The 16,367-nt window shown below is 43.2% G+C and overlaps 1 protein-coding gene across 10 annotated transcripts in view; it reads left to right on the plus strand.

Annotated features, from left to right (window-relative positions):
- Window positions 1–16,367, plus strand: part of FAT3 (FAT atypical cadherin 3) — a 459,497-nt gene that overhangs the window by 359,345 nt on the left and 83,785 nt on the right. For all 10 annotated transcript variants that reach the window (XM_079973210.1, XM_079973209.1, XM_079973212.1 and 7 more), the window contains 2 exons: window positions 1,907–2,117; window positions 11,494–15,567. In XM_079973210.1, coding sequence (XP_079829336.1) covers window positions 1,907–2,117; window positions 11,494–15,567 — 4,285 coding nt within the window. The remainder of the gene's footprint in view (window positions 1–1,906; window positions 2,118–11,493; window positions 15,568–16,367) is intronic.

Here is a 16,367-nt window from a genome sequence, read left to right on the forward strand (position 1 = left end):
ACACTGGTTTATGCGCCTAAATTACGGGGGGTGGGGTGTTGTTCTGCTGTGAAGTGGATGCTGAATACAGTGGTACCTCGGGTTACATACGCTTCAGGTTACAGACTCTGCTAACCCAGAAATAGTACCTCAGGTTAAGAATTTTGCTTTAGGATGAGAGCAGAAATTGTGTGGTGGCAGCAGCAGGGAGGCCCCATTAGCTAAAGTGGTACCTCAGGTTAAGAACAGTTTCAGGTTAAGAACGGACCTCCAGAACAAATTAAGTTCTTAACCCGAGGTACCACTGTATTATGGAGCAGAAATTATTATTGTTGTTTGTTGGCAGTGGGTTAGAACTTCCAAACTAACTTTGACTAACATCTCACACCTTTGAGAAATTTTACTAGCTTTTTCCAGGGATGACTGAATCTCACTCAATTCTCCTTGTCATAGTATTTAGCACAGAGATAGTCAACTTCATAGCCTCCAAATTGTTGAATGGTTTCTTTAAATGTAAAGGTTCATCATTGTTCCACTTGATGTGTATGTATTTAAAGGACCAGAGCAAGATAACGAGACCCAGCTTTACAGCTGTGAAACATAGCAGGTGCTGCTGAGTTGTACTGATTAAGGTGTGTCAGCATTTGGTTGTAGTATATAAGGAGCAGCACCTAGCTCTCCCATTACCCTGGGGGATGGGTTGGTGGTTGGGTCTGGTTTGTTGTTGATGTATTTAGTGTATAATGAGTTTTTGTTTTTCCTTATTAAAACCTTGTTTAAGTTATTTTTGAGTCCCTTTTTAATGCATGGTCTCCCCAGCAAGCTCTCTGCAGCGCTACCATACTGCAAATAGCCAACACAAATGTCCAACTGCCTCTCTAGTCACAATCTATTGCACGATCACATCAGGATCTCTTTCCTGCTCTGTGATTTCTGCATGCTGGAGCATATCAGGGAGCTGTTTAGGTTGGTTGCGAGTGAGAATGTGTTCTTAAAACCAGAGCGGTTGATGCATGTGCCGTATCTGTACAAAATCTGGAAGTAAAAAGCAGAAAAAAGATAGATGGCTAGCATACTGGTTCTGCTCCAGAAGCAAAACCTAATCAACAACTGATAGCGAAGTATTTTCAACCAACCAACTACTATTCAGGTATATAGCTTTACCCTCAAGGCCAAGATCTGTTCCTACATATTTTTTGAAATTTTATTCATGATTTTCAGGTTTATACATTTCAATAATTTTACAGTCATTTTAACATTTCGAAACTTGACTTCCTTCCCCCTCTTTCTATGGTTCCTTAAATTTGTTTTTCATATCTTCTGCGTATCCAAATTAACTTAATTTGTTCATCTGCTTTAAATATATACTCTTATGAAACTTCAGGTTATTACAATAATCCTGCCAATGTTCTTATCTGTTTGCAATTTATCTGTAAATATTCAACAAACCATTTTCATTCTTTTATTTAAAAAAATTTAAAAAATAAAAATTGTCCAGTAGCACCTTAGAGACCAAGTTTGTTCTGGGTATAAGCTTTCGTGTGCATGCACACTTTTTCAGATATAAAAAGTTTGTTATCTTGATTTCTTATTCTTCCAGTACGTTTCACCATTTTGCATATTCCATAAGTTTTTGTATCCATTCTTTGCTGGGACTTCTACTTTTTCCATTTGGGGGCAAGTAACATTCTTGCCGCTGTAGTAGCATGCATGAATAGGTTTATATACAGTTTAGGTAGTTCTGTCCCTATAATTCCCAAAAGAAACTTGTTACTACATATTGCAGTAGCAAACTTCCTAGTTTAACTAGGCAATGTGTAAAGATGTATTGAATTCATGACTTCTTCCCCAGATGTAACGTTGGCCTGGTTTTGTGGCCCTACCAGTTTGTCTCTGCGCTCCAGTGATTGTTGCTCCTTCTCCCCAGGTTCGTGACCAAGAGTTCCCCTATCGGCGGAATTTGGCAAGGGTAATTGTCAACGTGGAAGACTCCAACGATCACAGCCCGTACTTCTCGAGCCCTTTGTACGAAGCATCTGTGTTTGAATCAGCTGCCATTGGCTCTGCTGTTCTGCAGGTCACCGCCTTGGACAAAGACAAAGGCGAAAACGCAGAGCTGATCTACACAATTGAAGCAGGTTAGCAAGTGAGGTTTTTTGCACTGTGAGGTTGCACGTAATAAAATCGCACGATGTAATGCAATTGTTGGATAGAATTAAAGATTACAGCAAGGAAGGTAAGTATGCCAAGGTTCCTTAGAAATCAATGAGGCCTTATGTTTAACTCGTTTGCCTTTTTATGTCTTGCATTCAAGAGATGGTGCCTTGTAGGGTCTTTTTATGCTTCTCAGAATTGCACCGTTGTTGTTGTTGCTGCTGCTGCTGCTGTTGTACTTGCATTGCTAAACACAATAATCCCCATTGAGCCCAATAATTATCTATTTGTTGACTTAAAACATCCCCATCACCAATACCCAACCAGAAGGGATCCCAGAATAGATTCCAGAGGTCAGTAAAAACAAGATGTTTACAGGATTATAATCCAGAGAGCTTGACATAGAATCATAGAAACTTAGAGTTGGAAGGGACCCCAAGGGTCATCTAGTCTAACCCCTTGCAATGCAGGAATCTCAGCTAAAGCATCCGTGACAGATGGCCATCCAACCTCTGCTTTAAAACCTCCAAGGAAGGAGAGTCCACCACTTCTTGTGGGAGTCTGTTCCACTGCTGAACAGCTCTTACTGTCAGAAAGTTGCTCCGAATGTTTAGTCAGAATCTCCTTTCTTTCAACTTGAAGCCATTGGTTCGAGTCCTGCCCTCCAGAGCAGGAGATGTCTCCATGTGACAGCCCTTAAGTTATTTGAAGATGGTGATCATATATCCTCTCAGGCTCCTCTATTCCAGGCTAAACCTACCCAGCTCCTTCAAGTGGTCCTCATAAAGCTTAGTTTCCAGACCCTTGATCATCTTGGTCGCCCTCCTCTGCACACATTCCAGCTTGTCAACATCCTTCTTGAATTGCGGTACCCAGAATTGGACACAGTATTTATTTTTTCTTTTTTTTTATAATAATTTTTATTAGTTTTCCAATTTTAAAACAAAACAATAACAACGACATAAAAACATCCACCAATACAAACAAACACACAAATATAAATTCTTAACCTCATTTTCATAAGCCTCCTTTCTCGGACTTCTCCATACCTCACCTTTTTTGCATCCTTATTTTACAGTTTTTCAGCAACCCTTTTAGCCAATTAAATTTAAATTTGTTATCTTTCTCAATTTCACCTTAAATAACATTTTCAGCTGCAATTCTGCATCTTCCTTCCCCTTGACATTTTAGCACTCTTCAATATTATAACAGTTCTTAAGATAAGCTTTGAACTTCTTCCAGTCTTCCTCCACCGTCTCCTTCTCTTGGTCACGGATTCTGCCAGTCATTTCTGCCAGTCCCATAAAGTCAATCACTTTCGTCTGCCATTCTTCCAGTGTGGGGAGTTCTTGTGTCTTCCAATACTTTGCTAGAAGAATCCTTGCTGCTGTAGTGGCGTACATAAAAAAAGTCCTATCCTTCCTTAACACCAATTGGCCGACCATGCCCAAGAGGAATGCCTCTGGTTTCTTGTGAAAAGTACATTTAAGTGCCTTCTTAATTTCATTGTAAATCATTTCCCAAAAGGCTTTAATCTTTGGGCAGGTCCACCAAAGGTGAAAGAAGGTTCCTTCAGTCTCATTACATTTCCAATGGACACAGTATTTCAAGTGTGGTCTTACTAAGGCAGAATAGAGTAGTGCTGTTACTTCCCTTGATCTGGGCACTGTACTTCTGTTGATGCAGCCAAGAATAGCATTAGCTTCTTTTGCTGTTGCATCACACTGTTAACTCATGCTAAGCTTGTGGTCCACCAAGACCTCTAGATCCTTTTCACATGTACTGCTAGTAAGCCAGGTGTCCCCCAATCCAATATGTGTGCATCTGGTTCTTTCTGCCTAAGTGCAGAACCTTACATTTGTCCCTACTGAAAATCATTTTGTTAGCTTGCGCCCAATTCTTCAATCTGTTAAGGTCATTTTGAATTCCAATTCTTTCTTCTGCGGTTTTAGCTACCCCTCCCAGTTTGGTGTCATCTGCAAATTTGATGAGCATCCCCTCAATTCCTTCATCCAAGTCATTTATAAATACGATAAACAACAACAGGCCCAGGACAGAACCCTGCAGCACCCCACTTGCCACTTTTTTCCCAGGGTAATGAGGAACCATTAATGAGTACTCTTTGGGTTTGATCAGTCAACATAAAAGGAAAGAAGGTGTATGGGTGGAAGAGGAAAGCAAGCAAACTCAGGCACCAATTCTTAATCTTAAAAAATTCTTAGGTTGACCAGCTGGCATGGAAACAACTCAAAAAGAGAAGGGACTGAAGGGAGCTGAACTTTCAGCAAAGCTGACTGAGTAGCCCTTCTCTCTAACTCTGCCTCTCCTTCTCTCTCCCCCTCGGTTTCAGCATGATAGATAAATGCTTTCATTTGGTGGTAGAAGATGGCTGCAGAATCACTCCAAGTTTGATGCATTTCAACCTTGGCAGTCCAGTTCACTTTATCCTGCAGCGATTTTCCTGTCTAGTTGAGGCCATTGCTTCCATTACTTTCCTGTGGTCATTGTTCTTTTGCCTCCTGCCCCACCGTTTATTTCAAGGAGCCCAACTGGCAGCCTCTCACTCTTTTCCAGTAATGGAAACTTGCTTCTGTCAACCATTGCCAGCTACTTCTGGACTTACATTCCTCTGCCTGCATTTTAGAACAGTGGCCAAGGACTTGGATCTTTCAGCTTTCATAGATATACATCTGGCAGCCTGAGTACAATAAACAAACATTGGGTCAGTCTTTTGAGCCTGCCCTCCCTGCCCTCAGGCCTACCCACTTAACCTCAACCATGTGCACAGAGTCCTGTGGAGCATTTATCCAGCGGCTTGCTACATACAGGCCTGTGCTCACAAATGCACAGTCTGGGATGGATCATGCATTAGCAGATTTACATTCTTATGCATGCACAATTACAGCAAACATGCAAAGGGCAGGATGTGGACTAAGCATGTTCCACTTGTCCCACTGCACATTTACCTAATTTGCCAATGTTTGGATAACTCTAGTGTGATAACAGAAGGGATAGATTCCTGCAACCAGGACCACCTTAGACTAGGTCATGGGTAGGCAAACTAAGGCCCGGGGGTCAGATCCGATCCAATCGCCTTCTCAATCTGGCCCACGGACGGTCCGGGAATCAGCGTGTTTTTACATGAGTAGAATGTGTGCTTTTATTTAAAATGCATCTCTAGGTTATTTGTGGGGCATAGGAATTCATTCATCCGCCCCACAAAAAAAATAGTCTGCCCCCCCACAAAGTCTGAGGGACAGTGGACCCGGCCCCCTGCTGAAAAAGTTTGCTGACCCCTGGACTAGGTCTCTTCCTGCATTGTATTTGCTTTCAGTTCTGTCAATCACAACTCCAATTCACCTATGTGTGCCCTCCCCCTGGAACTGCAGGCTTGATCACCCTTACCAATCAACACTGATTTATTTTATTTATGATTTTTAATTTTATACAGTACTGAATTTGTGCATCCCAATCTATACACCTCCCCACTCAGTCTATAGCATCATGAATCGTTAAGATGGCATCATGAAGTTGTTGTCGTCTAAGTACATGAGGCTGACAAGTTTAGCTTCTTTTAAAGGGAATTAGCAGAGGTAACTCAGCAAGTTGACAGAAGACCCAGATCTTAAACCCTTGCTGCTAAACAGCTGCAAAGCAGCAGGGGAGATGGCGAGTGGAAGAGGAGTGCACGACCCAGTCAGCACTTTTCCTCTGCATCAGCTCCCTCCCTCAAGCCACTATTCCTTGGTGTTGTGGTAAAAATCCATTTGGACCGCATTTGGGTAGAAAGGTGGGGAGCTGGGGTTGTGAGGCAGGGAGGGAGTCGCAGGTTTAAAACTCAGTCATCCCCTCCCCTTGTCCAATGCTTCTTCGCTGCAAACAGTCTTGCTCCTGTTGCTTTGAGACTTAGATCTGCTTCCAAGTGTCTAATTTGGTCCTATGGTGAATGGATAGAGTGATACAATGGTGTTAAGATCAGCTGTGAAAAGTGTGTAATGAAATGGCTCCCATAATCATGGAGGAGGGAGGGATGAGGCAGTGGCCTGGAAGTGTGGACAGTGTGAGGCTTCTACCCAGACCAATTATTCCAAAGCTTAAAACCCTTTGATGAGACTATCTCCCCACGACTGCCTCTGATTTCAATTTCATCCTCCCATGTTGCCAGCAAGTCAAGGTTTCAAACCTCTGTTTCAGCTGCAAATTCCCACCGTTTCGTTATCCCCAGATGTTCCTCGATGCAGCGTAATAGAACTTTCTGAGGCTGTCGTTCCTCTGACCCATGAAAGGATGTGCAGGGAGGATGCTAATTTTAACTGATGGGTTCAGCTTATATGCATGGTTCCTTACTTCTCAGGGAATTCAACTCATGTGAGCATAGCACTCAGTAAGAGAAACCAATACGCACAAACTTTAATAAGATCTGAATCCAGGTGAGAGGTGATGAGCACAGAAAGGTATACACATGTTCATATATTTCCATCCTAGAAACTATACACGTGTTAGAGGCACATACAGGCCCATTGATTGATCGGATCATGTATTACCTCTGTCACCTATTAACTCATCCTTTTTGTCAATCTGTGGACCAGGAGTTCCAAAATTGTGGTCCATGGACAACCAATGGTCTACATGCTTCATTCAGGTGGTCTGCAGCCTGTCTGGATTTGTGGTCGTGTGTAATACAAATAAAATACAATTTATAAGAAATGAAGGAAGCTGTACAATACAATTAAAAACCATACAGCATCTGGCACAAAGCTACAACAAGACAAACAACCATTAAGCAACAACCTACAAGATCCTCAGCTACTTTCAGGTAGCTCAAAGGGAAGAAAGGTTGGGAACCACTGCTGTAGATGGAACGTAACACAGAGGGCAAAAATATTGCAAGCGGCAGGAGTGTCTCGCTGAAAATGGGAGCCCTGTGTTGAAATGGCCCTTTGCAACATGGAGTTGAACTTAGCCTGTGTCTTCTCTCATGGTGTCCAAAAACTACACATGATGGAAATCATGTCAGGGAGGGTGGGGATATTCAGCAAGCTCCACCACTCCCCTTCCCTGTCTTGCCTTTGCCTTATCAATTTATTCCTATTTTATTTCCACAGTTCATTTCGTACTTTAACAGCTTAGTCTCTAAGCTGTGTACAGTAAGTTTAAAAAGATACAGTAAAGGTGAACTCAATGAAAACTAATAGAAAAATCAGAAAACCTTGCTTGAAATAAAATAAAAAGGTCTTTATCAGGTGCTGAAAGTTCATCAAACGAGGGGTCTGTCTGATTTCAGCTGGGCAGGACAAATAGAAGGGCAGGTATCTGAAGCTGGGAGCCTCCTGTATTCATGGAGACACTCTGGGCATTCAAAACACTGTAAGATCAGGGCTGGGAAACATGCATAGACCTTCCACAGATACAGGAGGCTTTGTGCTCCATAACTTTGCCTATACAGGGTGACCTGTGTGGTGGTGGATGGGGTAGAGGTAGCATTCTCTCATTGGTTTGCTGAACTCCAGGAGCACAGCTGCCTAATACCAACTCGAATGTCTAATCTTAGGTGCCTGATCTCCAGATCAGTGTTGTCTACAGTAACTGGCAGTGGCTCTGCAGGGTTTTGGGTAGGGGGTCTCTTCCAGCTCTACCTGGAGACGCTGGGGATTGAACCCGGGACCTTCTGCATGCAAAGCAGATGCTCTTATCCCTAAGCCACGGCACCTTCCCCAAAGAAGGATGCTTGAAGATGGCTGAGTACAGCTATTGTTGGTTGCACCATCTCTGGTTGCACGAAGAAGCATCTGCTCTTGCAATTTTGAACCTGAGGTGAAAGTCGGGGTGGGGTGGAGGGTGAGCTTTATCTCTTGGTTCTGTTAAAGTGTATGAAGTGAGCCTGGAAATCCCTTTCATTCTCCTCATTTCCCTTCACTCATGAAACCTTTAGTAAGATGCCTGAGAAGGAGCTAGTGATATGGAGACGTTCATAGCATTGGCAGGGAAAGGGCCTTGGCTCATTGGTAAACCACCTGCTTTGCAGGCAGAAGGTTCCATGTTCAATCCCCAGCATCTCAGGTTAGGACTGGGTTAGATCCTTGTCTGAAACCCTAGACAGCTGCTGTCAGTCAGTGTAGACAATACTGAAGTAAATGGGCCAGTGGTCTGTCTCAGTAGAATGCAGCTCTCTGTGTTCCAAGGCATAGGATAAGCTTGACAACACATTACGCAGGTGAGGACAAATTGAATGCAGGGAGTTTCTGTTGATTCCACCACCAGCTCCATGTTCCTTGGAACAGGTCATTTCAGTCCTCATTGTACGCTTTTGACAAAAGAGTCTCTTGATCCTACCTCATTATTGTATTTTGTATGTGGCAAACCCTGACCTTCTAAGGAGCCCATTTACGTCTTCACTGAACAATGATTCTTCTTGATTTTTCCCTATCCACTAAGATCAATAAACAAACCTTGCTGTCATTAGCTTCCTTTTATCTATTTGATGAGCTATTATTTTGTGTGTATTTCTTTATATATGCTGTTCTCATGCTTCGCCTTCAGTCCTATTGAAGCATTCAACCAGTAATATTAAATTGCTCAAAATCCTCATTATTTCAGGCCGTGAACTGTTGCTCACACATTGAACAATTTGGCTTCTTCGTCTTTTATTTCTATTTTGTGCCAGATCTTAAACCCTTCTTCTTTGAGGTCTATGAGCTTTCAGTAAAATGCATTTTCTAGTAAACATGTATGAAATCACAGCCTTGTTAGTGTAATCCTATACATATTGATTTAGTAGTAAGCCCCACTGCATTTGATAGGACTAACTCTGGGGCGAGCAAGTTTAGGATAAGGCTGTACACACTCACCTGGAAGTAAATCCTGTTGAATTTAGTGGGGCTTACTTCTGAATAGCCATGGGTAGGATTACTGTGCAAATCACATAATGCAGGCAAGCAAAGTCCATAGATCAGCTGTAGTTGGTCACATAGATTCTAGCAGGTGGTACTGTGTCAATACTACAGCCCAGTTAATGATTTGCAGGTGGCTTTGCCTATCTAGTGCCCTCCAGATATTTTGGACTGCACTTCTCATCAGCCCCAGCCAGTACAGCTGTGCTGGCTTTGACTGATGGGAATTGTAGTTCAAAATGTCTAGAGGGCACCAAGGTTGGCAATGGTTTGTTTACCCTTCTACAGCGTCTCTGCACTGTAGACTTAAACTACTGTGATCTCTTCAAAAAGCAGTGGGAAGTGTAATCACACATTTATTTACTTATTTATGTAAAAGCATTTCATATATACATTTAAAAACCTATATGCCGTACACACTATGTACTATATAAAAGTGACATCCATGAAAACAAAAATATAACCTCAAACCATATATAATCAAATGAAAATGGAGATTTGGGGGATTCATACACATAAATCAAGGTCCACTTTTGTGGGTCAGGCAAAGCCTGAGCAAAAAGATAAGTCTTTCCGAGACACCCGAGGCAACTGATGGTTGCTGTTTCACATATGGATGAGGGAAGGGCATCATTCCACATTTTGTCGGTGATGCAGGGGTTCCGGAGAGAATGATCAGCACAGCCTTGAAATGACAGTTTCCTGCAACTCCCTGGGGAGTGCAATAGAGTTTTATTTATTCTTTTTTTTCAAAAAAAAATTATTCCTTTTATAACACAAATAAAAAACACAGACAGAAAAGACAAACAGTATGAACAAATTATTGTCCTTATTTTTCCATATTTTGTCCATATCCTTATTTTTCTAAACATTGTTAAGTTGCCTTCCCCAAGTCCCACCTATCTGATTTTCAGCTTACTTCATCTTTATCAGTTTACATATATCATAATTTCTAACCATCTTTTTTTATCATACTTAAAGTAACTTCACATTTTATCACTTACAAATAATACTATTTTAAAATACCCTATCTTCTACTTCTAACCCTACAGCCTATATCCACTTCCAAAGCTATTCTAAGGTTTACATATTAATGTATTTTTTCAAATATTCCTTAAACTTCTTCCAGTCTTCTTCCACCGTCTCTTCTCTCTGGTCTTGGAGTCTCCCGGTCCATTCTGCAAGTTCCATATAGTCCATCATCTTCACCTGCCAAGTTTTATTTGTTCTTAATGAATAATGTTTTCTAGTATAGAGATAGCCCCTTGGTAATGTTAGTTCAATCCCTTGGTTTTAAAAGTCTTGCCCACAGATCTTCTGCTTCATACAGTGGTACCTCGCAAGACGAATGCCTCGTAAGACGAAAAACTCGCGAAACGAAAGAGTTTTTCATTTTTTGAGTTGCTTCACAAGATGGATTTCCCTATGGGCTTGCTTCGCAAGACGAAAACGTCTTGCAAGTTTCTTTCCTGTGTCTTGCAAGTTTGTTTCTTTTTTCTTAAAACCGTGCATTCACTTCGAGGAGCAACTCATAGCACGCGGTGTGGTAGCCTTTTTTGAGCTTTTTGAAGACTTTGGTGATTTTTGAAGTTTTTCCAAAGTCCGTGCTTCGCAAGACGAAAAAATCGCAAGACGAAAAAACTCGTGGAACGAATTAATTTCGTCTTGCGAGGCACCACTGTATTAGATTAATCGGCTTGAATTCTGCACTTATATCAAGATCATACTTCAGATTTCTCAGAGTGGTTTATACAGGGATCCCAACTGGGCAGTGATCAGACGTAGTTCTGCTTGGTTTTAGTATAAAATGCAGCTGTGTGCATGCAGAGTTAGTCTCACCAAGCAAAACACAACCGTCAGGCCATTAATGGTGGCTTACCAGGTTCTTGACCAGGCATCCCCAAACTCGGTCCTCCAGCTGTTTTGGAACTACAGTTCCCATCATCCCTGACTACTGGTCCTGTTAGCTAGGGATGATGGGAGTTATAGTCCCGAAACAGCTGAAGGACCAAGTTTGGGGATGCCTGTTCTTGACAAAACTCTTGTTTTTGCTGCCCACTGGGGACAGCAAAAATAGTGAAGGTTGGGTTGACAGCTGGCCATACAGTGGTACCTCGGGTTAAGAACTTAATTTGTTCTGGAGGTCCATTCTTAACCTGAAACTGTTCTTAACCAGAAGTACCACTTTAGCTAATAGGGCCTCCTGCTGCCGCTGCGCCATTTCTGTTCTCATCCTGAAGCAAAGTTCTTAACCTAAGGTACTATTTCTGGGTTAGCGGAGTCCGTAACCTAAAGCGTCAGTAACCCGAGATACCACTGTATATGGTTGATGGACTGAGTTTGAATTGGTGGACCTTGAGCTATGCAAGCATGACGTGATACCAACAAGTGAACTTTGAACATATTGCTCATCATTTTTACATATTTACATTTCATTTTTGATGTATATCCCTATTTTTTTCTCTTTTAGGGAATACTGGGAACACATTCAAGATTGAGCCAGTTCTAGGCATCATCACGGTGCTGAAGGAACCAGACCTGACCACCATGAACCAGTTCGTTCTGTCAGTCAAAGTGACCGACCAGGGCTCTCCACCGCTGTCAGCCACAGCCATTGTCCGCATATCTGTGACCATGTCAGACAATTCCCACCCGAAGTTCACGCACAAGGAATGGCAAGCTGAAGTGAATGAAAATGTTGACTTTGGAACTTCAGTTATCTTGGTCTCGGCAATCAGCCAGTCCACGCTAGTTTATGAGGTTAAGGAGGGCAACACCAACGGAGCCTTTGCTATAAACCCCTACTCCGGGGTCATCACTACTCAAAAGCCCCTTGATTATGAACGCACTTCCTCATACCAGCTCACCGTACAAGCCACAAACATGGCCGGGATGGCATCCAATGCCACTGTGAACATCCAAATCATCGATGAAAATGACAACCCACCAGTCTTCCTCTTCTCAAAATACCTGGGCAGCATCAGTGAGGCTGCACCTATCAACAGCATCGTTCGAAGCTTAGGGAACAATCCACTTGTGATACGAGCCACAGATGCAGACAGTAATCAGAACGCTTTGCTTGTCTACCAGATTGTTGAGTCCACTGCAAAGAACTATTTCACCGTAGACTCCAGTACAGGTGCAATTAGGACTATTGCTGACTTAGATCATGAAACCATTGCACATTTCCATTTTCACGTCCACGTTCGAGACAGTGGAAATCCACAGCTTACTGCTGAAAATCCAGCTGAAGTCACCATTGATGTAACAGATGTCAATGATAACCCTCCAGTTTTCAGCCAGGCCATGTTTGAGACCATCTTGCTCCTACCAACATACGTTGGAGTTGAGGTTCTTAAACTCAGGGCTGCGGACCCAGATTCAGAAGTCCCACCTGAAATGACCTACAGCCTGATTGAAGGCAGCACAGAGCATTTCCTCATCGATTCTGTTTCCGGGGTACTGACTATAAAAAACAACAGCCTCTCCAAAGATCATTACATGCTCATAGCAAAAGTATCCGATGGGAAGTTCTATAGCAGTTCCGTAGTGACCATAATGGTCAAAGAAGCCATGGACAGTGGCCTGCATTTCACACAAAGCCTTTACTCCACATCCATCTCAGAAAACAGCACCAATATCACAAAAGTAGCAGTGGTCAACGCTGTTGGAAACCGCCTTAACGAGCCCTTGAAGTACAGCATATTAAACCCGGGGAACAAATTCAAGATCAAATCCACTCTGGGTGTCATTCAAACTACTGGCATCCCATTTGACAGAGAGGAACAGGAATTTTACGAGCTGGTGGTAGAGGCTAGTCGCGAGCTGGATCACCTGCGGGTAGCCAGGGTGGTTGTCAGAGTTCACATTGAAGACATCAATGACAATGCTCCAGTGTTTGTTGGGCTCCCATACTATGCCGCTGTACAAGTTGAGGCTGATCCCGGCACCCTGATATACCGAGTCACGGCAATTGATAAAGATAAGGATGCAAATGGCGACGTATCGTACCTGCTGAAGGAGGACTATGGGCACTTTGAAATTGACAGGCACACTGGCAGCGTCACATTAAAAGCAGCCTTTAATTCTGACTTATCTAACATCGAGTATCTAATTATCGTCATTGCCAAAGATGGAGGCAATCCATCACTGTCTGCATCTGTAGAACTGCCCATTACAATAGTTAACAAAGCAATGCCCGTTTTCAACAAGCCTTTCTATACGGCCTCTGTAAACGAAGACATCGAAATGCACACCCCAATTCTGAGCATCAACGCAACCAGCCCAGAAGGTCAAGGAATCATTTACATCATTGTAGACGGTGATCCCTATAATCAGTTCAACATTGATTTTGACACCGGAGTCCTCAATGTCATCAGTCCATTAGACTATGAAGTAAACCCCATTTTCAAATTGACAGTGAGAGCCAGCGATGCTCTCACTGGTGCCCGAGCTGAAGTAACGGTGGACTTAATTATCAACGATGTCAATGACAACGCTCCGGTTTTCGACCACTTTGCATATAATGCCACTTTATCTGAAGCGTCTCTGATTGGGACACCTGTTTTGCAGGTTGTTGCTACGGATGCGGATTCTGAGAACAACAAAATTGTTCAGTATCAGATAGTCCAGGACAACTTCAACAGCACAGATTACTTTCACATCGATGGCACGAGTGGCTTGATCCTAACAGCCCGCTTGCTGGACCACGAGTTGATGCAGCAATGCAGTCTGAAAGTGCGGGCAACGGATAACGGATTCCCACCCCTGAGCAGCGAAGTTCTAGTCAGCATCTTCGTAACAGACATGAATGACAACCCTCCCGTTTTTAACCAATTGATATATGAATCGTACGTCAGTGAGCTAGCTCCTCGGGGTCATTTTGTGACTTGCGTCCAAGCTTCTGATGCAGACAGCTCTGATTATGACCGGTTGGAGTACAGCATCTTGTCTGGAAATGACCGTACAAGTTTCGTGATGGACAGTAAAAGTGGGATCATCTCTCTGTCAAACCATCGGAAGCAGAGGATGGAGTCAATGTACAGCCTGAATGTCTCTGTCTCCGATGGTTTGTTCACAAGCACAGCCCAGGTCCATATCCGGATTCTCGGAGCGAACTTGTACAGTCCTGTCTTCACACAGAGTATTTACGTGGCAGAGGTTAGAGAAAACGCCGCTCCTGGGACCAAGGTAATCCATGTGAAAGCAACAGACGGAGACTCAGGCATATATGGGCAAATAAGCTATTCAATCATAAATGACTTTGCCAAGGATCGTTTTTTGATTGATAACAACGGACAGATCATCACAACTGAGAAACTTGATCGGGAGATCCCTTTGGAAGGTGACATCACCATCTTCCTGAGAGCCCTCGATGGAGGAGGGAGAACCACATTCTGTACCGTGCGAGTCATAGTGGTGGACGAGAATGACAATGCTCCCCAGTTCATGACAGTTGAATACAGGGCAAGCGTCAAAGCAGATGTTGGAAAGGGTCATTTGGTCACCCAGGTCCAAGCAGTTGATCCAGATGATGGTGCAAACGCGAGGATTGCCTACTCGTTGTACAGCGAGGCCTCAGTTTCTGTGGCAGATCTCCTGGAAATTGACCCTGACAATGGGTGGATGGTAACCAAGGGCAACTTCAACCAGCTTAAAAACACAGTGCTCTCCTTCTTTGTCAAAGCAGTTGATGGCGGCATTCCTGTGAAGCATTCGCTTATCCCTGTGTACATTCACGTTTTGCCTCCAGAAACCATCTTGCCTTCTTTTTCTCAACCCCAATATTCCTTTACGCTATCGGAAGACACTGTAATAGGTAGTACCGTTGATGTTCTGCATGTTTTGCCTAACCAGGGTGCCACCTATAGCACAGTTAATGGTGAATTGCCAGGGAACAACAAGGATGGAGTGTTTATTATAGAGCAGGACACTGGCATCATAAAACTTGATAAGAGACTGGACCACGAGACAACTCCTGCCTTTCACTTTAAGGTTGCTGCAACTATACAGCTAGATAAAGTGGATGTTGTGTTAACAGTGGATGTGGACATTAAGATTTTGGACGTCAATGACAACAAACCCATGTTTGAGGCAGCCAGCTATGAAGCCATCATAATGGAAGGAATGCCCATAGGAACCAAACTTATCCAGGTTAAAGCCATTGATGCAGATTGGGGAGCAAACGGTCAGGTCACATACTCTCTCTCAGCAGAATCGGATGCTGACACAATCACAGAGGTGTTCACCATTGACAGCAACAGCGGCTGGATCAGCACCTTGAAAGACTTGGACCATGAGAAGAACCCCACCTTTGCCTTCACTGTAGTGTCTTCCGACCTGGGAGAAGCCCTATCCCTCTCATCAACCGCCTTGATCTCCGTCACGGTGACAGACATCAACGATAACGCTCCAGTGTTTGAGCATGAGCTATACAGGGGGTCCGTGAAGGAGAGCGACTCACCAGGCGAAGTTGTGGCTGTCCTCAGCACTTGGGATGAGGATACATCTGATGTCAACCGCCAAGTTAGCTATCACATTACAGGTAATGGGCCTCTCGGGTTGGAGGGCTAAAGGTGGGGAGAGTTTGAACTCAGTGGCAAAGCACAGGTGCTCAGTCCACGACTTTTCTGCTTAAAAAGCATCTTGTAGAGCAGAACTAGGAAATACCTATCTTTGCTTGAGATGTTGGAGGTCTGTCACCATTCAGAATAGACAGCATTATGGAAAGTGGAACAGTGGTTTGCCATAGTACAAGGCAGCTTCATATGTTCATCTCGAACCTGTTTTGATCCCTGGCACAAAGAACCAATCATAGAACCAAAAAATTGTAGAGTTGGAAGGGACCCCAAGGATAATCTATTCCAGCCCCCTGAAATACAGGAATCTCAACGAAAGTATCCAAGACAGATGGCTGTCCAAACTCTGCTTAAAAACCTCCAGCGGAGAGAGTAATGTGTGTAGGTCTGGGTGCCAGAAATTGCTGAGAACTTAACATGTCGCAACCCAGATCCGCACAAACCATTTTTATTATTATTATTATTATATAAGTATTATTCTCTTGCTTGGTTCAGCCCTAAGTGCATAAAAACAGGGGAAAGCATAATTTGCATTGGGCCTTTTTAATTTAACCAACTCACACTTCACACTGTGCTGCCGTTTAGCAGCCTCTTTATATAACCCCCTTAAGATTTATGTTATCAGCATGGAAAGGATTGTAGCATTGTGCATCAGCCAGAGAAAATGAGCAACATTTGTTTTTCAGAGTAGGCAGAGGGGGTAGGCATTGGGTGGGTGGGAGAGTTTTGTGCATTCATAACTGTCTTATTTTACTTAATTAAAAAG

Source organism: Podarcis cretensis (genome assembly GCF_951804945.1).
Source record: "Podarcis cretensis genome assembly, chromosome: 4".
NCBI classification, from domain to species: Eukaryota; Metazoa; Chordata; class Lepidosauria; order Squamata; family Lacertidae; genus Podarcis; species Podarcis cretensis.